The sequence below is a fragment of the Saccopteryx bilineata genome, chromosome 2 (genome assembly GCF_036850765.1).
Source record: "Saccopteryx bilineata isolate mSacBil1 chromosome 2, mSacBil1_pri_phased_curated, whole genome shotgun sequence".
NCBI lineage: Eukaryota > Metazoa > Chordata > Mammalia > Chiroptera > Emballonuridae > Saccopteryx > Saccopteryx bilineata.
Window position 1 is genome coordinate 376,881,447 of NC_089491.1, and position 26,523 is coordinate 376,907,969.

Genomic DNA, 26,523 nt, shown 5'->3' on the forward strand with positions numbered 1-26,523 from the left:
TGGCCGGGAATCGAACCCGGGTCCTCCGCACGCTAGGCCGACGCTCTACCGCTGAGCCAACCGGCCAGGGCTCCGGTCCTCTTTCATTCAGAGAGATTCAGCACACAAGGAAAAACGGCCGAGGAGGCAGCCAAAGGAAGTCGGAGTGGCCAAGCCGAGACCAGGCAGGCCTAGGTTTTGGAGATGATCCTGCCCGAAGGACAGTTGCAAGTGCCCTTCTCTATCTGGGCTTTCATTTCCTCTCTGGTTATCCCTTTCTCCTTCGTTTGGAGTTGGCAAGAATACTCAACAGCAACATGTACAAGAAGAAACTCAACACCATCACACATGGCAAAGAACCAAATCTGAAATTTATTTGCGCTTTTCAAATCAGTCAGAACAACCAGCGGCTTCCTTCTCCAAAGGTCTCCTTCTCGCTCACCTTCTCTGTGACGAGCCTGTGGAAAGGGCAGAAGTTGCTGTGTGAACGTGTTTAGAGATGGAATGAGCTAGGACAAGGCAGGCTTAGTAACAGGTCTGCCGAATATGCCTCTCCCCACGTGTCTTTTTTTTTTTTTTTTTAAGATTTAAAAAAGATTTTTAAAAAATTCATTTTAGAGAGGAGAGAGGGAGAGAGAGAGACAGAGAGAGAGAAGGTGAGGAGGAGCTGGAAGCATCAACTCCCATATGTGCCTTGACCAGGCAAGCCCAGGGTTTCGAACCGGCAACCTCAGCATTTCCAGGTTGATGCTTTATCCACTGTGCCACCACAGGTCAGCCTCCCCACATGTCTTATTGGTGGTTTACAGTTACTACAAGGTGTCAGAAATGTGGGTTTCTCCAGTAAGGAGGAGTCCGTAGTGTTGGTGGGATGGCAGGGGTAGGGACTGGGATCTCTTGATGATAAGTTTCTTCATAAACGCAGGATAGAGAGAAGGATGTGTGTACTAAAGGAGGAAAATGTGTCCATTTGTTTTTATGATTCAAAATACAGAAGGTATCAAACTGTACTGAGTAAAAAAGTGTCTCCCAGGCATGCAGCTTCTCTGGCCTTGGAGGTAACCAGTGTTAGCATTTTGTTTCTCCTTCCAGAAGCATCTCACACATGTATAAACATCTGAAACTCCCTTTTTACATAAATGGAGTAAATTAGGCCTAACCTTTTTTGATGCTTTTTTTTTTTACTTACCAACATATCTCAAAATGTATTCTGTATTAGTGTAGAGAGCTTCTGTTTCTTTTTACTGTTGCATAGTATTCAATTCTTTTTTAAAAATTATTTATTTATTTTAGTATTCAATTCTTTTTTTTTTTTTAATTCATTTTATAGAGGGGAGAGAATGGGAGAGAGAAAGAGAGTGGGCAAGGGAGAGAAGTGGAGGGAGGAGCAGGAAGCATCAACTCCCACATGTGCCTTGACCAGGCAAGCCCAGGGTTTCAAACCAGCAACCTCAGTGTTCCGGGTTGGTGCTTTATCCACTGCGCCACCACAGGTCAGGCTCAATTCTATGAATGTACTACAGTTATTTGGCTAGGTCTCTATTGAACATTTAGGTTATTTCTGGTGGTTTGCTATTACAAAGAAATAACCTGTGTGGATATAATTTTGCATGTATGCAACTGTAGTTGTAGGATAAACTCCTGGATGTAGAATTGTTGGGTCGAAGAGAATGAGGAGATAAACAAATTTGTCATTAAATAAATAACAAAGTGAAGTAGGGTGAATCTGTTTAGATTTGACAGAAAAATTTCAACCCTTCTACATTCATGGCCAGGAAATAGAGCCCTCATTGGGAAAGTCATAAAGTCAAACCTGTATGACAGGCCTGAGCTGGTGCTTATGCCTGCACAAGGGGATCAGAAAGATCTAGCCTTGTGTATTTTCCTAAATGAGTCCACTCAGCTGCTGCTACACACTAGAACCAGCCCTGGTCTGGGAGGTTCCAAGGAGAGTTTATATCACTGTCACACATCATCTTTCACTCCCAGCAAGAAAGCCTGCTCCCATTTCAGGCTGGAAGATGGAGCTAGTGACACGAAGCTAGCTTGGGGTGCCTTCTATCACCATCCTAACTCTAAACAAAACCCATTCTGTGACAAAGCAATTGCAAAGTTACCCCACCCAAAGCAAGAACTCACTCCACTGTTTTAAAATATGATGTGGTTCTTGCTCATAAAATTCAAGCCATTTTCTTTGTTACCTAAAAGTTAATTTTTGTTCCCTAGGAATCTTCATACTGGGTTCCTGATCTTGACTGACCACATTGTGTAACACATGGCATGTGTAAGAAACGGTGCCCTGCCTGGATTTGAGAGCTGGGGATGCAGAAACCCAGGCCCATGCTTGTGGCAAAAAATTCCTAGTTGTCTCCAGTATCCACTCTCCCCTTTTTTATTTTGTTAATGAAGCTCTCCTCCACTTTTAAGCTAGGTATAGGTACTACCTAGAGTAAAACTTTCTTTGCAGCTTTGTGTGTCTGTTAGTATGTCCAAGTTCTGGCCAAAGGAATATAATTATGCAGAAATGATGTGTGCAACATCTGTAAAGTATCCTTAAAAGAAGAGGATGTGCCCTTCTTTTCTTTTATCTTTCCTGCTGGACAGGATACAGACATGATAGCTGGAGCTGGAGCGTCCATCTTGGGCCATGAGGTAACCTTAGGAATGTTAGCTCTACATGAAGTAGAGCAAAAGAGAAGGGACCTGGGATCTACATATCACCTCCAGATTTTTATAGTAGAGAAAAATAAATTTCTGTGTTAACTAAATCAGTTATTTTGAGTTTTCTATCACATGTAGTTAAACCTAATCATAACTGACACAATCCCCTAATTTAGGAAAAACAATTCCAGAATCATCTTCTTTCAGTGGTGAATTATTTGTATCACTTTTGGAAATGAAGAAAAGCTACCTACTTCACTGGCAACTCTCATCCTTCACAGAGAAACAGAGGCACAGCCAACAAACTCATTGGCAGTTGTTCTAATACCTGGGCTTCACCTTTCTTCCAGTTCGAAGGCAGTGGTGAGGTACTCCTTCGGAACAATCCCAATGAGGCTGTTCAGTTCTCCTACCCACCAGCCATACATGCTGTACTCCTGAAAAATGAAAAGAAGATATAGTTTCAGTTGGAATTTGGTCATGCTTCTGTTAATCTCTTATAGTGATTGCATGGGAGATTCTGGTGGGTAATTTCTTTTTTTTTAATTGAATTTATTAGGGTGACATTGTTTAACACAATCATAGAGGTTTCAGGTGTTGGGCGGTTTCTTTGTTGACACTCTCAGTATGATTTGTTAACACCCTTGATGGGATTATTAAATTTTAAAAAGTCATCTAGAGGAGGAAAGCAAATTATTTTCATTTTGCCTCTTCCTGTCTACATTGTAAACTTAGCACATTTGATGCCATTCTTGAACTTAAAGAGCATTTTTTAAAATTCAACGAGAGGAAGGGAAGCAGAGACAGACTCCCGTATGCACCTTGAACAGGACCCACCCAGCAAGCCCACTAGGGGGTGATGCTCTGCCCATCTGGGGCATTGCTGTGTTGCTCAGCAACCAAGCTCTTATTAGAATCTGAGGCAGAGGCCATAAAGCCATCCTCAATTCCTGGGGCCAACTTGCTCCAATCGAGCCATGGCTGCAGGAGGGGAAGAGAGAGAGAGAGAGAGAGAGAGAAGTGATAGGAGGAGGGGTAGAGAAGCAGATGGGTGCTTTTCCTGTGTGCCCTGACCGGGAGTCAAACCTGGGACATCCAGATGTTGGGCCAATGCTCATCATTGAACCAACCGGACAGGGCCAAAAGAGCATTTTCTTTCTTTCTTTCGTGTGTGTGTGTGTGTGTGTGTGTGTGTGTATGTGTTTTAACAAAACAGAGTTGAATGCCTTCTTCAGAGAAAATGAGTACACCCTAAAATGCCAGAACACTAAAAATATTCAGGGAGTCAGGTCATAGTCCAAATCAATATTTACCAAGCATCTTCTATGTACAAAATGCTGTTTGAGTTCCCATGAGACGTATAATGATGAATCAGAATACTGCTTGCTCCCTGGAAACTTACAGCAGAGAGTAATGGGCTTTAGAGTCAGACAGACTGGGATTTAATCCCCATTTGGTCATTTAGTAGCCACGTGACCTTAAGTTCTCCTAGTTTTAACTTCCTTTTTTATAAGGGTAGGGATGCCACAGAAGTGATGGCATCAGAAGTGAAAACAAGTGTCTGATACATAGAAGGTGGTCTAAACATTAAAGGTGGGAGATTGGTACACCTCCCACAAGGTACATTAATAATGACAGGCAGAACATGAAGGCCACAGGGAGGGGCAAACAAGAAAGGGAATGAGAGTGTTTAAAAGAAAGGGCAGTCACAGGGTTGAGAATGGGGCTCCCTAAATACAGAAGAGCTTCTCAAAAGCACAGCACATGTTGAACATTAGAGGAGTATTCCTGGAAGCACCAGACAATGTTTTCTTTCTTTAGAAGTAGGTCAAATTTAGAAATACATGGGCAATATCATGTATTCCAGTTCAACTGGATTTGGGGTACCACGGAGCTGTTTGCCTTTGTCCACCTAGCTGCTGAGTTCTACTAAGGAAAAAAAGGAAAAGAAAAAAATAAAACCAAGTTGGTGACAATAAAATCCTGGGTCAAGTGGTTATCTTTCTGTTTCTTTTTGATAGTGTATTTCCCCTCCTGCACCTCTGCCTCCCCACCTCCCTCTCAGCAGACGGACCTCTTTTCCACCTTAAAAGTGAAAAGAGAAGCCATCAGATTTGTCAACGGTCAGCCACCAAAACAGAAATGAACCTATACTGACAGCCACCCTTCTGTCCTATTAAAGTGGAGGAGGTTTCCTCCCCAGTGTAAGACCATCCCTCAAAACATGGACTTGTAGTCTTGCCGCTTTCTTTCTTAGAAATGAGATTCTAGGGAGTCTGACCTCTGCCTCTAATGTAAATGGTTTCTTCCATCAGCCCTGAAATGTGTTCAAGTTTCTTTCATCTTTGGAAACAATTATTAAATAGTCCTCACAACATGTCTACTTCCTATTTCTACTAATTTGTGCCAAGTGCTAATTCACAGTCAAACTTACCGCCCCAACTTCTTGCTTTCTATTCACTCTCTGAGTCAGTTTAATCAGGCTCTTGCTTCCATCACTCCACTTACGCTTTCTCTCCATGGTCTCTTATAACCTCATTGCTCAAGTTCTATGGATACGTCTCAGTCCTTAACTTACTCGATCACTCAGCAGTGCTGGCACTATAGACCCTTAATGGGGCATTTTCTTCTCTGTTTCTATGGTAATTATACTCTATTTTCTCTCCTAGTTTTTAGATACTTCTTAGTCTCCCGTTTATTTCCCTCTATCCCTCCATTTTTAAAAAATTTTTCCGCAGTGAGAAGCCTGGTGGTGGTGGTGGGGGTGATGGGTGGAGAGGAGGCAGGGAGACAGACTCCAGCATGAGCCTGACCGGGATCCACCCGGCATGTCCACCATTCTAGCCATGGAGCCATCTTCAGTGCCTGAGCCAAGCCAACTTTGCTCCAATGAGGCCTTGGCTGCGGGAGGGGAAGAGAGAGAGAGAAAGGAGAGGGGGAGGGGTGGAGAAGCAGATGGGCGATTCTCCTGTGTGTCCTGGTTGGGAATCGAACCCAGAACTTACACACGCCAGGATGACGCTCTATACCGCTGTGCCAACCGGCCAGGGCTCTATCCCTCCTTTTAATGTGGTGTTTTCCAAGGTTATGTCCTAGCCTTCTGACTTGATACACTTGCCTTGAGCAATCTTATACCCCTCTGTGGTTTAGCCACCACGTTTGTGGAAATGACAGAGAATCATAGCTCCAGACCAGATCTAAGTGATAGATTCCCAATGCCCACGGGCATGTCTGTCAAGCTGCTCAAACTCAGTATATTCTAAATTTAACCTGCTACTCTACTTCTATTTCCATTCCCACTTCCCAACTTTCTTTGCCTCCTGTGTTCTCTATCTCAGTGAATGGTACCATTATGAACTCAGTTACTCAAGCCAGAAACCTGAGAGTTGTTCCCAATGTCATTTTCGTTTTCCAATCAGTCCCTGAGTTCTGTCCATTCTCCTTCCAAAATATTACTGGAACCCACCCACTTCTCTCCCACTGACAATACTCTAGAGCAGGGGTCCCCAAACTTTTTACACAGGGGCCAGCTCACTGTCCCTCAGACCGATGGAGGGCCGGACTATAAAAATAACTATGAACAAATCCCTGTGCACACTGCACATATCTTATTTTAAAGTAAAAAAACCCAAAACGGGAACAAACACAATATTTAAAATAAAGAACAAGTAAATTTAAATCAACAAACTGACCCGTATTTCAATAAGAACTATGCTCCTCTCACTGACCACCAATGAAAGAGGTGCCCCTTCCGGAAGTGCGGCGGGGGCCGGATAAATGGCCTCAGGGGGCCGCATGCGGCCCGCGGGTCGTAGTTTGGGGACCCCTGCTCTAGAGTCATGTCACCGTCACCTCTCATGAGGACTACAGAAACAACCTCCAAATTGGTTTCTGTGTCTCCATTCTTCTCAATCTAGGCTTCACTTTGCAGCCAGAATTTTTCTAAACTGCTCTGCTCGAAACCTTTGAGTGGGTTCCCACTGCCTACTGTCAACTTCTTAATAAGGTAGGAAAGGCCCTGGGTGACCTGGTCCTGCCCACTGTCCAGCACTTTTACTCACCCCTGAATCTAATCACTGACCGGCACCTGTTAGTGTACCAGCGGTTGAAAACCACTGATCTAGTGGACCCTTCGTAGAAAAGAACTTGTTTCAGGGTTGAGTTGGCGCCCTCACCCTGGGAAGGAACTGACGCTCTATCCACTGTGCCACCGGCCAGGGCCCTTCCTCCCTTTCATGGGCTCATTCCTAAGCAGTCTCCAGATCTCAGTTCCTGAGTCTAGATTCTCTCGCATCCTCTGCTTGCCACTTTCTGACTGCGTGGGTTCACAGTGCAGTGCCTTTTGCTTCCCTGGAAACGAGCTCATCATGCTGTCTTGTACTGGTCTGCTTTGACTCAGTGCCCGTCACTAGGTGGATAGTTCTGTGAGAGCTGGGACCTTGTTGGGTGTGTTTGCTGTTGTATTCCCAGCACTTAGCATGGTACTCAGCACAAACCAGGGCTGAAACTGCTTGTGAAAGGGGGTCATGTAGAAATGAAGGGAGCAATGGGGGTTTGTACTCTCACTTGAGCAGCTTTTGTTACAACTAACTCCAAAATATTCCCCTGGTGATTGAACTGGTTGAGGCAGGAGGAGAGCAACTGCCTTGGAGGGAGTTTCCCCACCTGGCCCCGAAATACCACAGGGACAGCCTCAAAGGGCATGCAAAGTGGGATTCTCGAGTTGATCCTAAAAGGAACAAGGGATTACTTTTTTTTTTTTTTTTTCATTTTTCTGAAGCTGGAAACAGGGAAAGACAGTCAGACAGACTCCCGCATGCGCCCGGGATCCACCCGGCACGCCCACCATGGGGCGACGCTCTGCCCATCAGGGGGCGATGCTCTGCCCATCCTGGGCGTCGCCATGTTGCGACCAGAGCCACTCTAGTGCCTGAGGCAGAGGCCACAGAGCCATCCGCAGCGCCCGGGCCATCTTTGCTCCAGTGGAGCCTTGGCTGCGGGAGGGGAAGAGAGAGACAGAGAGGAAGGCGCGGCGGAGGGGTGGAGAAGCAAATGGGCGCTTTCTCCTGTGTGCCCTGGCCGCGAATCGAACCCGGGTCCTCCGCACGCTAGGCCGACGCTCTACCGCTGAGCCAACCGGCCAGGGCCGGGATTACTTTTAAAAGTCAGTCTGAAAGAAATGAGTGTGTCCACCACCTCTTCCCCACTGTCCCCACCACATCCCCCCGCCCCCAGGCAGACTCCCATACAGTCCGCACTGCCTTACCAGAAACCACCCAGAGTTCGCCAGCCTATGCTTTGAGCACATTTTAGATCTCCTATCGGTACAAGTATTGTTCCCGTCCATCTCCCAACACTGAAGTTGGGGCAGCTTCTGCCATAGTTTCCTTGCAGTGTTGCTTTGCGTTAGCCTGTCACTGCAACGGCCATGTCTACAGAGCCTGGCTGTGGAGGGGAAACACATCCCCTGTCTTCCTCTCATTGTAACTCACAAAAACCCTAGCTTTAGCTCTCCTGTTATCTCACAGGTAGGGTGGGGGGCACAATGTTGTCTGACAGTCTTTTTTTTTTTTTTAACTTTTTTTATTTAGAGAGAGAGAGAGAGAGAGAAGGGGGGAGAAGCAGGAAGCATCAACTCCCATATGTGCCCTGACCAGACAAGTGCAGGGTTTTGAACCAGTGACCTCAGCGTTCCAGGCAGACGCTGTATCCACTGCCCCCCCCCCCACAGGCCAGCCATCTGATCGTCTTTTGGTCACAGCTTGCTTGAACATGTGTGGAGAGTGGTCTTCTACCTACCAGCCTCTGCATCCCGTCACCTGAGGGCTCTGTGAGGACAGCCTCTCTCTAGGGCCCAGTCAAGACTCCTGCCTGACTCACCCTTGGCAGCATCCCCCCTTTCGCAGTCATGCCAGGAGCAGGAACCGAGTCTTGGGAAAGTGCTCTATGCCAAACTGAGGAGGGTGCAAACAGGAAGCAGATGAGGCACGGCTGGACACCTGCAAAGGCCGGGCTCCCAGTCAGTTTGCTCTTGCTCGAGGGGAACTCTGACCCTGCCGACTACAGATGTGGCAGCCTCACCACCGTGGTGAGAACGGAAACGAGTGAAATCAACTCTCTGCCCTTCAAAACAAAAGAGCCGGCAGAAGTGGGAGGAGAAGGCACAGTCTCAGAGACCGTATGTGCCCTGCTGTGGCAGCCTAGGAGCTTAATCAAAGCACCTACAGGTCTCGGGGTCCGACTGTCTTTTCCAGATTTCATCCCTTGGCTGGAGACTGAAAAGGGCTGCAGGGCTGAGATGTTTAAAGCATGAATGGAACATTTCTAGCCTTCTCTTCCACTGCCACCCCCCATGCATTGCTCCAGCCCAGTCTGAACACCACGAGGTATTTTAAAATAATTTCTACTTTGATGAATTGCTGGGGAGTCCACAATTGCTCATAATCAAAGGGAGAAAAATGCAAATGAGATCCGGCCGAGAACTATCACCACCAAACGTTTATTTCACTGCGCAGTGCCAAAAAGAATTAAAACAACATTAAACTCACAGCAATCATGTTTAAGCCCTCGTTTCCAAGTGCCAAATTGCACCACTCTGGATCATACAGATGTTCGTTAATTATGCTAATTTTTATTAAACTATTAAAATGGAGAGAGGACTGGCTCAGCCAGGCAGACCCCAGCTCTGAATGAACTCTGCTCTTGTCTACAGGTACTAATTTACTGCATTTTTATTAAGTTGCTGATCCTTGGATTTTAGTTTTGGGATGGCAGAGAGAACTGAATTCCTAGGATCAACATTTTCAATGAAGTTTGACTTCTTTTTGCCCAGATGTTTAGAAAGACAGGAAAAATGCCGTGACAATCCCAGGAGACGTGAAATCCTCAACGTGGGGATACATACTTCTAAGTGACAATGTTAGGGAATCAGAAATATAGAGGCTCCCTGCACTGTAATTCTATATACACTGTGTATGGTAGAGCTAAGATGATAATTGTACAAAATTGTTCACTGAAGATGCTTTAAATAAGAATATATTTAAGACTATTTAAATAAAAAAAACCTCACATTAGTACTTGCTTCTTGTCACAAAGTCTTTTAAGAAGTCTTCACTTGAAAACAGTACGATGTATGGTTTGTTCTCATCATAAATATTTCTAGGCTTGAATAAACATTTATTTCCTTCAACATCAATCCTGCCCCACCTCACTGAACCCTCCAAATGAAGGAGTCTTAAAAATGAGGGCTGGCTACTTGGATTCCATTATCTGATTGGAGAAGCTATGGGCCCGGATGAGGTGAGCACTGAGTGAACCTGAAATAGACACGGCACTCACCGTCAGCAACAATCAGAAGTGTTTATGGGGGATTGCACACTGCCATAAAAGGATTTATGCTGCTAATCTCCATCAACAAGGAGAAACAAAACAAAACACAACAAAAACCCTACCAAACCTGCCATAAAAAGAACAGCAAATTCTATAAACAAAAAGCAGTATGGCCACCAACCACAGGCATGTCGCACAGCTTGACTCTGCCTCCAGTGGTTTCCTATTGCTGTTTATGGTTTCAAGACTATCATGGACCTCCTCAGCGCTCCTCCTGTCACAGGGCCCTGAGTCCCTGTGTGGGGTTGCAAATACCCTGTCAGTAGGTGTCAGGGGATATCGGGGGGAAAATCAGCAGGCGCCTATCATAAGCCTTAAAAGAGATTAAATACCCCTACTCCATGATTGCTACATTTTAATTTCTCTCCTCCCTGCTGGCTCCTATTTGTATAAGCTCTTCCATGGCTCCCCTGGAGTAGCACAGACATGACCTGGAATGACCATCCTGTCTTGGGATGAGAATTCAATTTCTAGGCTCAGTGACTCCTAGGCTGTTCCAACAATAGGAAACCACCATCCTCTAGGACACAGATTCTTAAACTGGAGTCTATGAACCCCTGGCCTGTGGATGGCTGTGATGAGACCTTTAAACTCCTTGAAATTGCTATAAAATTTTGGGTGCACGTATACATGTGTCTTGTCCTTGGGGTGAGGCCCAGATCTTTCATCAGATTCTCAAAGGATTTATGAACCCTCTACAGTCTACAGTTTACGAATCAGTGCTCTTGGGGAAAATGCAATGATCTCTACGGCCTGGCTCTGGACTTTGGCTCAGGGTAGCCATATTTACCTCTCTCCCCCCTTTTAAAAAATATGATGAGAGGAAATCAAGAATCCTTGCTCCTGCCATGCTGGGTTTTGTAGGCCTCAGCCTACAAATTCTTCTTCAAATGCTGACCAAGAGGCCTTATCCCTTCTAAGGCACCATCTCTTTCATTATGACTTTATGGTGTCTTCCCAGAGCTTCCGTTCACACTCACAGGATGGCTTTTGGAACACTGTTAATTCCCCTGAATGAACTCTGCTCGTAATCAGAGAAATAAGCAATAATAAACGAGTAATTCTGTGATTGATTGGCTTTTCACTTATTAACATTGTCACTTGACTCTTATTAACATTGTCACTTATAGCCCTGGCCGGTTGGCTCAGCGGTAGAGCGTCGGCCTAGCGTGCGGAGGACCTGGGTTCAATTCCCGGCCAGGGCACACAGGAGAAGCGCCCATTTGCTTCTCCACCCCTCCGCCGCGCCTTCCTCTCTGTCTCTCTCTTCCCCTCCCGCAGCCAAGGCTCCATTGGAGCAAAGATGGCCCGGGCGCTGGGGATGGCTCTGTGGCCTCTGCCTCAGGCGCTAGAGTGGCTCTGGTCGTAACATGGCGACGCCCAGGATGGGCAGAGCATCGCCCCCTGGTGGGCAGAGCGTCGCCCCATGGTGGGCGTGCTGGGTGGATCCCAGTCGGGCGCATGCGGGAGTCTGTCTGACTGTCTCTCCCTGTTTCCAGCTTCAGAAAAATGCAAAACAACAACAACAACAACAAAAAAAACATTGTCACTTATAGGTATGTATCCCCATGTTGAGGATTTCAGGTCTCCTGGGATTGTCACGGCATTTTTCCTGTCTTTCTAAACATCTGGGCAAAAGGAAGTCAAACTTTATTGAAAATGTTGATCCTAGGAATTCAGTTGAAGAGAATGTTCCTAATAGAAATGGTCTCTTTTCACACTGACTTGGGCTTTGATAAGCCTCTGTAGGACAAGTTTCCCAGAAAAATGTCTCATACTCTTGTTCTCTTAACTATCAGAGTTCACTATATCAGTGCTTGTAAACAAGAGAATTCCTCTTCAAGAGAACAATCAATCAGCCCCTCACATGAAAGATCAATAAATGTTTGATATATGTATGGGAAAAGCCAATCAATCACAGAATTACTCGTTTATGATTGCTTATTTCTCTTATTAGTGCTTGTGTGTCATACATTATCATTAGATGGGAAATTTGAATTCCTAGGTGGAGTAGATTGTAATATTCCAGGGTCAGCCAAAATCATCGTATTTTCAATCTGGATTGACCCACAATTTCTCTATTCTTAAAACCTAGCTTTGGAAATTTAATGCTTTCTATGGCTATCATAAAGTATTAAATAAACTGAGGACTAACTCAGCACCCTTCCAACTGCTGAGAAAAACACGACCGAGGACAGGAATTGTTCACCAAAGTCAAACGGGTGCCTGTTTACCAGCACAAGTGGTTTTACGCACAGATTGTGCAGAAGGAGAAAGAAAGTGGTCAGCGGGGTGGATGGTGGGTTAGTGGTGTTGGAACCTGGGAGAGGACTGGACCTCCGTGCTTTGGCTGAACCCTCGGGGAGCTTGGCGGCCTTTCCAGGCTGTTGCACATCATGTTTTAAGTTGTTGGCAATCATTTTCTCTTTTTTCCCATTATTCAGAGTTTGGTCTATGAATCCTAACAATGAATTGTGAAATTTGCCTCAGTTGAACCAGCGCATTGTTATATTTCAGGGAATTTGTTCATCTGGAGGTTGATGGGCCTAGATTCATGGTAGTGGGGGGAAGGAAGTGAGTATAAGAAAGGGGACAGGAAAAGCTGGGTGGTCAGTGGAAGCAGTTGGGGCACATGGTGACATTGTACAAAGCTCACTCCGCCAGCTAAGAGTTGAGGGTTCTGAGGATAAGAGGGATGTGTCTGCTAGATCAGTGGTCCCCAACCCCTGGTCCGTGGGCCATTTGGTACCGATCCGCAGAGAAAGAATAAATAACTTACATTATTTCTGTTTTATTTATATTTAAGTCTGAACAATGTTTTATTTTAAAAAAATGAACAGATTCCCTCTGTTACATCCATCTAAGACTCACTCTTGACGCTTGTCTCGGTCACATGATACATTTATCCGTCCCACCCTAAAGGCCGGTCTGTGAAAATATTTTCTGACATTAAACCGGTCCGTGGCCCAAAAAAGGTTGGGGACCACTGTGCTAGATAGAAGGTCTAAGCATTCCAGCGCAAGGGAACATTCAGCCTCAAGGCTGAAGCTGATGTCCTGTAGTGGGTAGGAGTGGATAAAGATCGAGTCAAGGCCAGGGAGGCATGTAGGACCTATGCACAAGCTGGATGTTGTTGGTGATGGAAGTGCGTGCTAAACTCAGAGTGTGCGTCACAGAAAAATCATAAGCTATGAAGAAAAGAGGGGTGGTGGAACAGGGCTGTCAGGAAAGAGAAACAAGAAACACACAACTTGAACTTTGCCTAAAGGACAGAGAAAGGATAAAGGGAAGGTAAACACTTTGCAGTCGAGGGAAAACAAGGTGCCAAGTGCAGAATTCAGGAACAATAGAGACAGCACCATTTTGGAGCTGATAGAATTGTGATACCATGTGAGACCGGCATATTAATATGTATTCCATAAACTGTGCAGCTCGCAGCTCTGCACCGCTCTGTTTTGCTCTGACCGCAGTACCAGCCTCAGGCACCACAACACAATTTGGAAACAATGTGACGGAAATGTTTAATCTGCTCTGCCCATCTGTGCTGCGTATTTCTCCAGATCTCCCTGAGAGAGGTGCCTTGAATCTCCACATTGCCTTTAATATTCTCCTAAATCACCTCCCCACTGCACTTCAAGGGCCATTGCTACAATATCACAGGTTCATCTAAAGTGCAATGGAGAGGGGGGTGGGGAGGAGGCGCAGGCCAGGATATTTTTTATTTTAAAATAATTTCCAGAGATGGTCTTTTCTGCTTCCTTTTTAAAAAGAAGAAAAGTTATTCTACTGTTGCCGTAAGGTTATTGAGGTTATTTGGTGCAAAACAGGGTAGGCTAGAGTGGAATCATTCTCCAAAGAATTATTTTTATTAATCTCGATTCCCTCAATTGGACATGGGAGGGGGTGAGCAGATGCTTGTTTTCTCTTATCTCTTTTTCTTGCACCTTGCTAGGGGGATGTGTTCATTTGGGGCTAGTACCTCTCTGCTTTATGCTGTCTGCACTGGGTACAGTCTTGACTCTGCCCTGCTGTAAACAAAGCCATTTTGTTCAGGACAGGTAAACATTTAGTCTCTGGCCAACATGCCCTCACCAGAAAGGGACACTGTCTGTGTGTGTGTGTGTGTATATATATATATTTTGTGTTATTTATTTTAGCTTAGAATCTTAGATTTTTCTCTCTTTAAGTACAGATGTTGAGTATCAGATTTCTGCTGTCTTTCCCCCACTTGGTTTTGCCAGATTGCAAGGTTTGGAGCTAGATTACAGGAAGCTGGGATGGGTTTCACAGAATGAGGGGGATGACAAGTCACCATGTTCCAGACCTTAGACAAATGGAAGAGAGTTGCACATCACTAAGAAAATTAGGATTCCTTTTGCTTTGTGAATTAAAGAAATGAATAATTTAATCCTCAAGATTGTTCCAGTGAGAGAAAGGCAACGTCCCAGTTGCGGAGCCCTACAGCCTGTCGGTGTGTTACATCATCTGCACACACAGGCGTTTCCATGACAACCGCTTATAGCTTCATTTCCTGGATCCCTCTAGGGGGTGTCACAGCCAGATCCACCTGCTTTTCACCCTACCCTCGGTGGGGTCATGGTAAGGTCGCCAGAATAAATGAACGCGGGTACTAATGATCTGTTTACTGCTGTTTATGCTCTGTGTGTGTCAGGGGCACGCACATTTAGAGAGCTCATTATGGTTGCAATTAGAATGCACCATCGCTAGATATTTAACTCCTTTTTCTTTTAAATTAGCATTTTAATAACATTCTTTGAGCAGAGAAACAAAATGACCATTTTTCACGGACAAACTTCTAGCTGTAGGTGCAACTTTAATGGCAAAGTTGTGAAGGGGAAAGAAGGGAGAAAAAAGGCCATTTTTACTACTTTCACCCTCCTCTTTACCAAAAGGATATTTTTATTTGCTTTCTAACACACTCAATTTCCTAAATTTGTTTTGAATCCAATTATTTTGGGTGGTTTAAAGAACCGTGCTCTTGTTGGACGGAAATTAGCAGCGATTGAAATTAACTTTCTATGTGACCTGTGAAAGGGGCTAAAATAATTACAAGTGTGTTTAAAGAACCTTTTCTCCAAAAGACAGTAGCTGCAGGATCGGGCTATGATGCAATACCATTATTGGAATATCTTATTTTTCGGGGGGGGGGCATAACTTTATATAGCAATTGTAGGAGCTATATTCTTTAAAAAAAGGTGATTGCAATTATTGTTTCTGTTTTATAATTCTTCGGATTATCTTATAGAGGATCAATGATGACAAAAATTGATCATTACAGATAGTATAAATAAGCAGAAAGAATGAAAATAACACCGCATCATTTGCCATTTAAAAATGGCACAATCTGAGTAGCAAAAAACAAGAGAGACAGAACAGGAAAGATACAGTGTCGAGACCCACTGGGTTAGAATATTCCATAAGGCATTGCTTTTTAGGAATCAGCCATCACCTTTGCTAGGTATTTATAGATGCTCTGTTGCGGAAAACACAGTGAAAAATAACAATTTGAATGTTTCGATTATCTTTCCAATCCATTCCATTTTCATTATTTATTTCCTATAAATCAGGATCTTGCGGAACATAACTCTGCAGACAAGGAGGTGGATGGGACAGCCAGTGTGAACGAGGAGATAGATGGGGGGTGCGTGTAAGATAGATGCTACGCGTTTATGAAAAGGAGCAGTATGTCTGCATGTGAACATCCACAAAGTAGAGCAAGCAAGCGTGTAAGCTGTAGCTGGTATTTATAGGTGGAAAAAAAAAGCGTAAGGAAGATTGTATGGGAACAAGGCTGCCGAGCCTGAAAAGGGTTTGCTTTTTTCCTATCCTCTTGGAATCCATGTCCAAGTTCCGCTAAGATATCCTGCGCTTATTGTGGCTCCTGGGATAGCGCACAAGCCTTTTCATGACAACAGAGAGGGGATTCACAGCCAGAAGACTCAGGAGGTCAATAGTTAAAAAAGCAAGAGTCAGGAAGAGTAATATTTATTGACATCAAAACAATCCCACTTAGACTCTAAGGGGGAAAGGGGTTGGAAAAAAAAAAAAAAAAAAAAAAAAAACAATCCCACTTAAAAAAAAACAACCTGATAGAAGGAGGAAAAAAAAAATTAAAGACGCAGCAGGGGGGAAAAAGACTTTCTAAAAATGCAGGTTTAAAATGTTTACGTTTTTGTATTAGCCTACTTGCACCTTAGAATCTGTCATTTCATAAATAAAATACGGGTGGCATAGACTATAATTTGGTGATAGCTACCCCAGGACATATCTAGATGCACTTCTGTTATTTTAATTAAATACTGCATTATGGCTTGTGACAACTACAATAGCGACAGTGTAAATGAATTTGGAATTAAAGTGTTACTTAGGCATCCAGTAATTTTGGTTTCATTCCTCAGTTTTACAAAGTAAATAGCTATAAAATCAAGATGTTGGTTCATTTACAGATGGAGCAGGATTGTTGTTGCTGTTTTTTTCTCCTTAATCCTCATGCACAAAAAGAAGACAGAGCTGAGTCTGGCTCCCAACACTCATAGCTTATGAGCCACATCACAAAGAAAAACACAGCCTCTTGACTATAATGTGAAATGCTGAATATTAATTGCTGGTATTATGCTTATCTTTCTAGCCGGGTCTGTGTTTTTACAATTATTCTGATGGGCTGCAGTCTTGCACTGCCAGGAGATTTTTCTCCTTTGTTTAACAATTAGAAGCCTATTTTATTTTATTTAAAAAAATCTTAAAGTTCACAATGCTTCTTGGAAGTTTTTAGTATCTGGAGCTTTTCCCAAATACAGGATATTAGTGGGAATGAAGAAGCTGCTGAAGCTCTTTTCTAAAATGATGATGCACATTTCTGCATCTAGAAGAAAATATATTTTTCATTCTAGCAATATTAATGTTTTCTTAATGAAACTGGAGAGGGCATTACAATTTGATATAATCAGCAGGTTAGTTTAAATGTCACTTCACTAGCAAATCATAGGAAAGGTTCAGAATACTCCTTCCTACAGGGCACAGATTTTCACCCAAAATTAATATGATAGAGTAAATGGATTTTGGTTCAAATCTGAGCATTTAATTATATCTCTAATGTGTCACATGTCAAGATGAAAGTTTTTAAAGAGCAGGTTTTTTTGAAACCATCGTCTTATTTCTAGTTTGATAATCAACATAATCTTTTCATTAGCCTTCAATACTGTCTAGCAATGCCTGCTAATTCCAACTTGTGTGCGTTTTCACCAATTACCCCAAGCCCCTCACTGCTAATCCTCTAACCTCATTTGCAGTGAGGTTATCATTTGCTCCAATATTTTGCTAGTTTGGTCGGAGAGCTGGATGTGTACACTACCAAGAAACACTGGCAGACAGAGGTTTGGGGAGGCTGAGCTCCGTCTGAGAAAATAATTACGCAGAAACAAAGCTTTTGTGACTCCTTTTAAATAGAGCGTCTCACCGAAATGTCATGCAGCCTCCTTGGCAGATTAGTGAGGAGTTTATTACTAAATCTCTGTCTAATAAACGTGCAGTTGACGCTGGAGGAGCTGCTTGTTACAATACTGGCAGTGGGGAATGGAGGGAACGTCACAGTTAAAGACACAAATTTCCCCCATAATATATTCGAATGGAAACCTCTGAATCCAATACTACATGGGCATATCTAATAAATTCACAATATTTCAGTCTCAACAGCCTTCACCGGTTAGTTTTAAAGATTTATGTGGTAAAAAATTACTCAGTGATGAATATGGTTTATTCTGTGCAGTATTGGAGGTATAAGGAATTAAACTACTGTCTTTAACAGTGAATTTATTATTACCTCTGTCAAAAGACGAAGACTTGAACAGCACTTGTTATAAATTCACTGGGAAATAAATGGCTGGAATTTTTTACACTGGAGTTTGTAAAGCATCAGGCGATTCTGAGCATTACCCTAAACCTGCCGGGGCTTATATGGTTCTAGGTAAACATTTCTGTTTGGGCCTCATAGTTAATTATCTGATCTGGGACTTAACACCTGACTGAAAGGCGTGTGTAGAAAGTGAAAGGTCCCATCCAGGATGACAGTTTAGGAGTAAGGAGATTAAAGTGGAAAATGCCAATTTTCTTCTTTTTTTTTTAAAAAAAAGGGTTTTCTGATAAATGGCCAGGGTTTGGAGGATACTATTGATATGCATTTTGGCCTCGTTAGCAGGTTTATATGCATGCATACGCATACGCACCCCCCAACACCCTCTCCCTTTTGTCCTCTCTTGGAATGGGTGCCCCTCATTTATAAAAATTACCTGGAAGGAATGAGGCTGCCAGGGTTTGTTCTAGACGATTGGTTCCTGTCTGGGGGAAAGGAATGGCCTCTACTGAATTTGACCGGTGTATGACCGTTGCCTTCCAGCTGACCCCAAATCCCATTCCCATCCTCCTAACTCTATAGCCTCCCATAGGGGTTATTAATGAGAGAAAACACCATCATCATCATCATCTTCGTCATCACAGCACAGTGTTGACCTGCTTGTTAACATGAAATGGGGTGGTGGGGACAGCTTCTGCGTCTCTTTCATATCATCATAAATAAAAGATATTTTCCGATGGTAGTCCCCTTACCCACCCCCTTTGGTTAGGTCAGAGGTGAATAATAGCTCTTTGACAGGCATTGATCAGTTTCATCACACTGTTTGGGCAGCCAGTGCCCCAGGCCTATATTCTCCCTACTTACTACCCCTGAATTACCTCCCAAATAACCCCACCCATCCCCCACTCAGCCAAGCAGAGGGTAATGGTGCCTGAGGAAGTCATAAATGGACACTAGATGTCACCAAACACCTCCTTTCCCTCAGAGCCCTGAAATTAAAAAGAACAACAAAAAAAACCCCTTCATTTAAAGCAATTGAAGGAATTAACTTATCTGTTTTTATGAGGGTTCTTGTCACATTCAACTAAGCATACTTAAAAGAGGAAGTATTGCTGCATTTAGATAATTTTTACAACATACATATCTCTTTTGGAAGGGATGGGGGTTAGGGCAGGGGAAAGGTCTACATTCTTTAAGTAGCCCTTGGAGGGAGCAGGCGGAGAACACGGAGCTTTCAACATCTCATTCTAACAGACTTGGGTTTTGTTAACATAGACCAGGTATGCTGGGAACAGGCCTGCTGCCTTCAGTAACGGAGCTGGGTTTGGAGCTAGGATCCAGCCTGAGTTTAAGTAGCTTTAACCCAATGCTGGAGGCTAACGGTCACTCAGGGTGACAAAATCAGCCCCCCCCCAATCTATATAAAGCCCATGGCCATCTCACAGCATCATGTGTTAGGTGTTAAACTTGGCCTTGCACATAAGGCTCCCTGTTTCCGTATCAACGGCATCGGCAGAGAAGCCGACCAACGCCTGATGCATTTGGGCCACAGGAATATCTTCCCACCCCCACTAAGCTCCCATGTCCGTCTAAACCTTATGTGGTGCCCAGCTTGTTGCTCCAAGGCTGATTTCCATGGGAATAAGCAGCTGGACAGACCTCGGAGGAGCTTAAAGGCCAATTCATGAGACACATAACGTAAGCCCAAGAGATGTAGCCTACTGACTCAGTTTACCTTAAATGCAAGACCTCATTCAGGGACCTCCTGTCCTTTCTAGTCAATTAAGAAACTGTTTCTCTCTCTTTTTCTCCTCAGTTCACCCTTATCTGCTGGACAGCTCATGTTACCACTATATACAACTTCCGGTAAAGAAGGCTTAATTTTTAAGTGGGCATTTACGTTATCTTGCACAGTAGAACAAGCACTTTTATTATTTAGAAAGAAGGTTCCCTGGAGAGAGCTCTTGGAGCCAGGAAGACAGAATCACTTCTCTGAAAGCTGGGACCTGTGACTTGTCTTATCCAAACAGAGGCTTCCTACCTCCCTTTCTCCCACTTACAATAAATGCCCATAGCAGTGCTGGTCTGCAGCAGGGCCTTACGATACCCACGAAAAAGAAACGAAGCCAGGGTGCGGCATTACTGCATGGAGGGTGATTCAGCACCTGCCCTGTCATGCCTGGTGCCCAGGCTGAATGGATTTTTGGAGTACACCTGTTGTTGAACCCCTGCCAAGTACTGATGGCCACTAACCCCCAAATCACTTTTCCCCGCTGTTGATGTTTGGAATGTCAGACAGGACTGAGCAGCAGCCGGCATGTATTTCAAACACAGCAGATGGATTTTTATATTAGCTCCTATTTCATGTTCAGGCAGAGCGACCGCCACACTAAAAACCGCAGCCTCAATGCTGCCGAGTTGCTTCTGTGAGATTAATTCTGTGAAATTAATTGGGACAAGATTGAAAAGGAAATTAAAATGCAGCTGAGTGAACAGGCCTTTCAAACACCTTTTCCCTGCTCTATTCAAACTTGAATTCTGCCATGGTCGCAGGCATCGTGGGAAGTAATTTACGAGAGGCAGGCCCTTAGGAGCCATCGGTTACGTATGAGGGGACCTGCACAAGCGCCACAATCTGGAGGCACTGAGGAGCGCTAGGCACCCCGCTGTGGCCTGAGTCCCTGTGTCAGAAAGAGCAGAATTGTCTGGGCCCAAAAGGGATGCAGGAACATCAACAGCCGCTGGGTGCACAGATCTGCTTCATTATTAAAAATCTTCCTTTAATATATTTTCAGACCCAATTGGAACTCAGTGAATTAAGTGGGCATGAAACTGCAGGGGGCCGAGGAATGTATGGATATGTTGGGGCGGGTCAGCAGGAGTCCTGTGGACTATGCCACTGGTCACTGTTTCAGAGCTTGGATACATGGCTCTGGCCCCTCCTCAATAGAGAAGTTTGAGCAATTGATCAGTTTGGCCAGTGAGGAAATCTCAGACCAGAAAAGGCACAGTGGATTTTCATGTAGGCCTCTTCACTACTTTCTATTTCTAAGTGAGAATCTTTTGTGCTTTTGAACATCTTCATGAAGAGGTCTAGGCAGGACAGACTACCTTTTTTTCTCTCTCAATACACTAATAATTTATTGAGTTGCTAGTATGTGCACAACATTGACCCAAAAAGTGTGTTGTTAATGGAAAAGGGGGTTGATAGTTACCATTTCCTAGATGCCGTGCACTTCTTTTTTTTTTTTTTTCTGAAGCTGGAAACGGGGAGAGACAATCAGACAGACTCCCGCCAGGGGCGACGCTCTGCCCACCAGGGGGCAATGCTCTGCCCCTCCGGGGCATCGCTCTGCCACGACCAGAGCCACTCTAGCGCCTGGGGCAGAGGCCAAGGAGCCATCCCCAGCGCCCGGGGCCATCTTTGCTCCAATGGAGCCTTGGCTGCGGGAGGGGAAGAGAGAGACAGAGAGGAAGGAGGGGTTGGGGGTGGAGAAGCAAATGGGCGCTTCTCCTGTGTGTCCTGGCTGGGAATTGAACCCGGGTCCCCCACACGCCAGGCCGATGCTCTACCAGTGAGCCAACCGGCCAGGGCCTGCCATGCACTTCTTTACACAAATTTTCTAATGTAAGCATCACAACACCCTATGAATAGAATTTAGCCCAATTTTTGCAGATGAGGAGACTGAAGATTAGCCAGATTAAGTGACTTTGCTCAAGGTCAAAGTAACCCATCTGTTACTGACTTACTTCCTTAAGAACAGGAAAGACAATGGGCATTTGGTTATCTATGGGGTGTATCTTTCCTGCCCAGCCAATCATCCTCTCTGGAAAAATAATTTTTTTTTTAAAGAGGGTAAATAACTCTCTGAGATCCTTCTTGCTCAAAGGCCTTAGGCCCTAACAGATGCCCCTGGCCCTGGGATTCTAGGATTCAAGGTGGCTCATACTTGGGCAACTATAAAGAAACAGCAGGAGGCAGCATGACCTCAAGAATAAAGCTGTTACCCCTCCAGCCCCTCCCCCCACACTCCCATCCCACTTCCTCATCCTGAGGCCATTTCTGTTATCCACCAACTCCCTTCAAAATATTTAGTTCAGCCTGACCTGTGGTGGCGCAGTGGATAAAGCATCAACCTGGAAATGCTGAGGTTGCCGGTTCAAAACCCTGGGCTTGTCTGGTCAAGGCACATATGGGAGTTGATGCTTCCTGCCCCTCCCCCCCCTATAATGAATAAATAAAATCTTTAAAAAAATATTTAGTTCATTATACAATGAGAGGTGTGTGTGTAGGAGACCAGATACATTTATGAGAACCAAAAACAAAACAGCTCATAATTGGAATTATTTGTTTGTGTAATCTGAATAAACACTAAAAACTAAAACACTCTTGTGTGGAATTTCTTTAGCAGTTCTGCAGTGTCAGGCAGTGACTGAGGTGGAAGGAACCTTAGAGGCCATCCAGTACAACCTCCTCATTTTACAGGTAAGGGAACTAACTGGGCCGGGTGAGCTAAGCGGCACCCAGTTGCCTCCGGTCTTGCGTTTTTCAGGGAAAGAGACCTCTTCAGCAGGCCCTTCTTGCCTGAACACTGGCTCTCCTAGCCAGAGAGAAAAGTAAAATGGAGATTTCTAGAACTATTTTTCTGGACTAACCTCCACTTGAGTCAGTTTTGTTCTTCTAGGTGTGGGGCACAGGCTGCAGAGTATAACTGACTCCAAGAAAGGGAGCCATCGGGGGCTCACCTGGAGTGAGTTTAGGAACCATTGGGAGAAAATTCCAGAGATTAGGAATTACCCAACATCTGAATAGACAGACAGCTGAGAATGGCAGTGAAATCTCCTTTTCTAACTGAATCAAAATTGGTTTATTTGGGTTTCTTAGAGGCAAGGGAATGGGTTGGGTGGCCTTTTAAGGTCCCTTCCTCTTCAAGGACTCTTACTGAGTTAGGTAATACCGTCAAGGCAAATCCAGTCCGAAAGGCTCCCCAAGCCAGCATTAACTGGAATGAAGCTTTACGAGAGAGACTTCAGTTTGAGCTTCTCGTTTCTCATTTCCTCCTCTGCTGTGCAGGAATTAGCAACATGAAGAAGGGAGGCAAATGGTGTGGCTTTGGAAGGAAGGAATGTGCTACCACAGTGGTAAGAGATGAAATGGACTCGTGACCTTCCACAGATGGAGAAAGAGGCCCGAAAGGACCAGGGCAGCACGGTACCCTCACTGACTTAAATTCTGATAAACTCGTAGCCTTTAGGAACGGAGGAAGGGAAAGGGGATTGGTTAAAAAAGCAGGTGGGGGAAGTTCCCCATGTTCTTTGATATCTCTTAAAAATACAACAGCCATGGAGCCATGGTAACTACAGACAGCTCCTTACTGCCAGGCAAGTCAACACACAGCCCCTTCTAAATGGAGGCAAGGGACTCCCAGTGAGAAGCCATTAACAAAGGCAAAAAGACATGCAAAACAAACAAAATAATCATGAAGGAGAGAGAAGGCCAGCAGACAATCTGGCTCTGTTCTCCCACCTCCTGCTGCAGGCCCCTCAGACAATGTAAACAGTTAATTTGTTCACCTGCAGGCTCTGGGCAAACAGAGGCCTGGTCACACCTGAGTGGATAACTTGATTACCCTTATAATGCCAGTGTGGTAATGTACACAAATTCTATTACACGGCAAACCTTGCTTTCGGCCATTTGAAATACCAATCAGGCCAATGTCCACTCTCTTCCCTTCTTTGCTTCCAATTTATTCTTGGTGTATTAGAGCTGCGCCAGAATGGCACTAGGGTGGTGCTGAATTAGGACTCTGGAAGAAATCACTAGAAGATTGTGATCGCACTCAGCAAGGCTCTCGTAGGCCTCCTACTCTCTTGAAAAGGGTAAGGTCTGAATTCAGCCCTGGTTTGGAGGGGACTCATTGGAACCACTGAAAGGTACCTGGGATTGGCCCTGATCTGTTTCTTAAGGAGCTTATAGTATATTTCAAATTGAGACAAACCCTTAGCCAAGGTGGTAACATTCACAGAATAAAGTTAAATGGCGAATGATGGGTTATTGATATACAGTAGTGGGTTTTCAATATTCCTTTACAGAATCCACATATTCATCATTAAAGAGCAAATGGTGCCTGTTTCAAAATGTGTTTGTAGATCTTTTTTTAAAATGATATACCAAAAAGTAGTTTATTATTTCATGCATTTAATAACTAAAGATTACTTATTTATTTATTCATTATAAGAGAAAGAGAGAGAGAGAAACAGAAAGAGAGACAGAGAGAAAGGGGGAAGGAGCAGGAAGCACCAACTCCTGTATGTGCCTTGACCAGGCAAGCCTGGGGTTTCAAAATGGCGACTTTAGGATTCCAGGCCAATACTTTATCCACTGCACCACCATAGGCCAGGCCTGTAAATACTGATTAACCTCAAAGAGAGAGAATTTTTAATAAGTTTTCTTTTTTTTCAGGGACCTATTTCCTTTGTCCACCTATATAGAATATGTGTAGTCTTTCATTACAAAGGTGATGGTACTGACTCCTCAGTAGCCCATACGTTCTGAATCTTCTTCACATTGATGATGGATCATAATAATTTGTCCTTATTCCCCCCCCCCAATTCTTTTTTTTCTTTTTCTTTTTTTGTATTTTTCTGAAGCTGGAATAGGGGAGAGACAGTCAGACAGACTCCCGCATGCGCCGGACCGGGATCCACCCGGCACGCCCACCAGGGGCGATGCTCTGCCCACCAGGGGCGATGCTCTGCCCACCAGGGGGCGATGCTCTGGCCCTCCGGGGCGTCGCTCTGCCGCGACCAGAGCCACTCTAGCGCCTGGGGCAGAGGCCAAGGAGCCATCCCCAGTGCCCGGGCCATCTTTGCTCCAATGGAGCCTTGGCTGCGGGAGGGGAAGAGAGAGACAGAGAGGAAGGAGGGAGGGGGGTGGAGAAGCAAATGGGCGCTTCTCCTATGTGCCCTGGCCAGGAATCGAACCCGGGTCCCCCGCACGCCAGGCCGACGCTCTACCACTGAGCCAACTGGCCAGGCCCCCCCCCCCCTAATTCTTTTATGATCAGCAACACTATTTGTGAGATGATTAGCTGGGGTTAGGGGTTAACTTTGTGACTGAGGAAGAGAATAAAGTTTGCTGGCCCTTGTGGGGTTTGATTTACTATCTTGGCCTTATCAGCACTTGCTCAAACCAATTGAGCTAGCTAGCTCTGACTCCTCCCCCATACATAATTATATTATAGTCTTGTTTATCTATAAATGAAATAAGAAGGCAGCTGACCTAGCCAGAATGTTTTTAAGAGTATGATATGGTAATAAATTATGTACATAGTGATGACCTTTTAAGCATTACAAGTCACTAAAAAGATCAAATTTTGATTGGCATAGTTTTAGTATTATCTCTACCTTATTTAATTTAATTTATTTTTTTGACAGAGTCAGAAAGAGGGACAGAAAGAGGGACAGACAGACAGGAAGGGAGAGAGATGAGAAGCATCGGTTCTTCGTTGTAGCACCCTATTGTTCACTGATTACTTTCTCACATGTGCCTTGACCAGAGGGCTCCAGTAGAGCAAGTGACCCCTTGCTCAAGCCAGTGATCTTTGGGCTCAAGCCAGTAACCTTGGGCTTCAAGCCAGCAACTATGGGGTCATGTCTATGATCCCATGCTCAAGCCAGCAATCCTGTGTTCAAGTTGGTGAGTCTGTGCTCAAGCCCGATGAGCCCACGCTGAAGCCGGGCGACCTTGGGGTTTTGAACCTGGGTCCTCCGCATCCCAGTCCAATGCTCCATCCACTGCGCCACCTCCTGGTCAGGCTACCTTATTGTATTTTTAAATTTTAAAATTGGTTCCTGGATCTGAATTTTCAATTAAATTTTTCCCTAAGAATTGTAAATCAGTGGGAATTGATGTGTGAGGACGTTATGTAATACACACAAGAGAAGTGTATGATGTGGAATAATTCTGGTTAAGTTGATTATACCATCAAATGTGAAAAAATAAACTTTTGATTCAAGCCCCACACTCTATGTACTTACCTTGCTCAGAATGCGGATGAGGTCACCCCGTTGGAAGGACAGTTCGTCTGGCTGGTCACCATGGCAATCCCATAGGCCCTGGTAATAACTGGTGTAGTCCACTGATCAAAGAGAGGAGAAAGCAAAATTAAAAAGACTGTGTTTTTCTAGGGAGCCCACATTTCTGCTGCAAATGGAAACCAGGGTTCTGATATTGCCCCTAGGAAACCCAAGATTCAGGGGGGCCAGGATGAGATACAGCTAAACACTCAGCATGAGCAAAGGACTGTGGGAGAAGGAGATCATTAACTAACATTAAATATTTACAGATCACCCTGAGTTGGATACTATTCAATAATATGATAAATATATTCATTTATTAATGAAAGAAAATCAGGCAGGTAATTTTTCACTTGGTGTGTAAGTAAGCAGCACAAAGAGAGTTCCTGCTAGACTTTTTTGATTCAGGGCGTCTAAACCATCAGTGCTCCTCTTCATTATGCATTTGAAAAAATGGGGTGAGTCTCTGACTTCCTATTTACAAGAGAGGCTGAGTCAGCCAGCATGCATCCGTATCACAGCCTCACATGTTGGCCTCCTCTGTT

At 44.5% G+C, this 26,523-nt stretch overlaps 1 protein-coding gene across 1 annotated transcript in view; it reads right to left on the minus strand.

The window, feature by feature from the left end:
* Positions 1-331: 331 nt before the first annotated feature.
* The window catches only part of SKAP1 (src kinase associated phosphoprotein 1), a 272,839-nt gene continuing 246,647 nt past the window's right edge, over positions 332-26,523 (minus strand). The window contains exons 11-13 of the mRNA XM_066255487.1: positions 25,940-26,040; positions 2,969-3,077; positions 332-437 (exon numbers count right to left, since the gene is read on the minus strand). Coding sequence (XP_066111584.1) covers positions 2,976-3,077; positions 25,940-26,040 — 203 coding nt within the window. The 3' untranslated portion in view covers positions 332-437; positions 2,969-2,975. The remainder of the gene's footprint in view (positions 438-2,968; positions 3,078-25,939; positions 26,041-26,523) is intronic.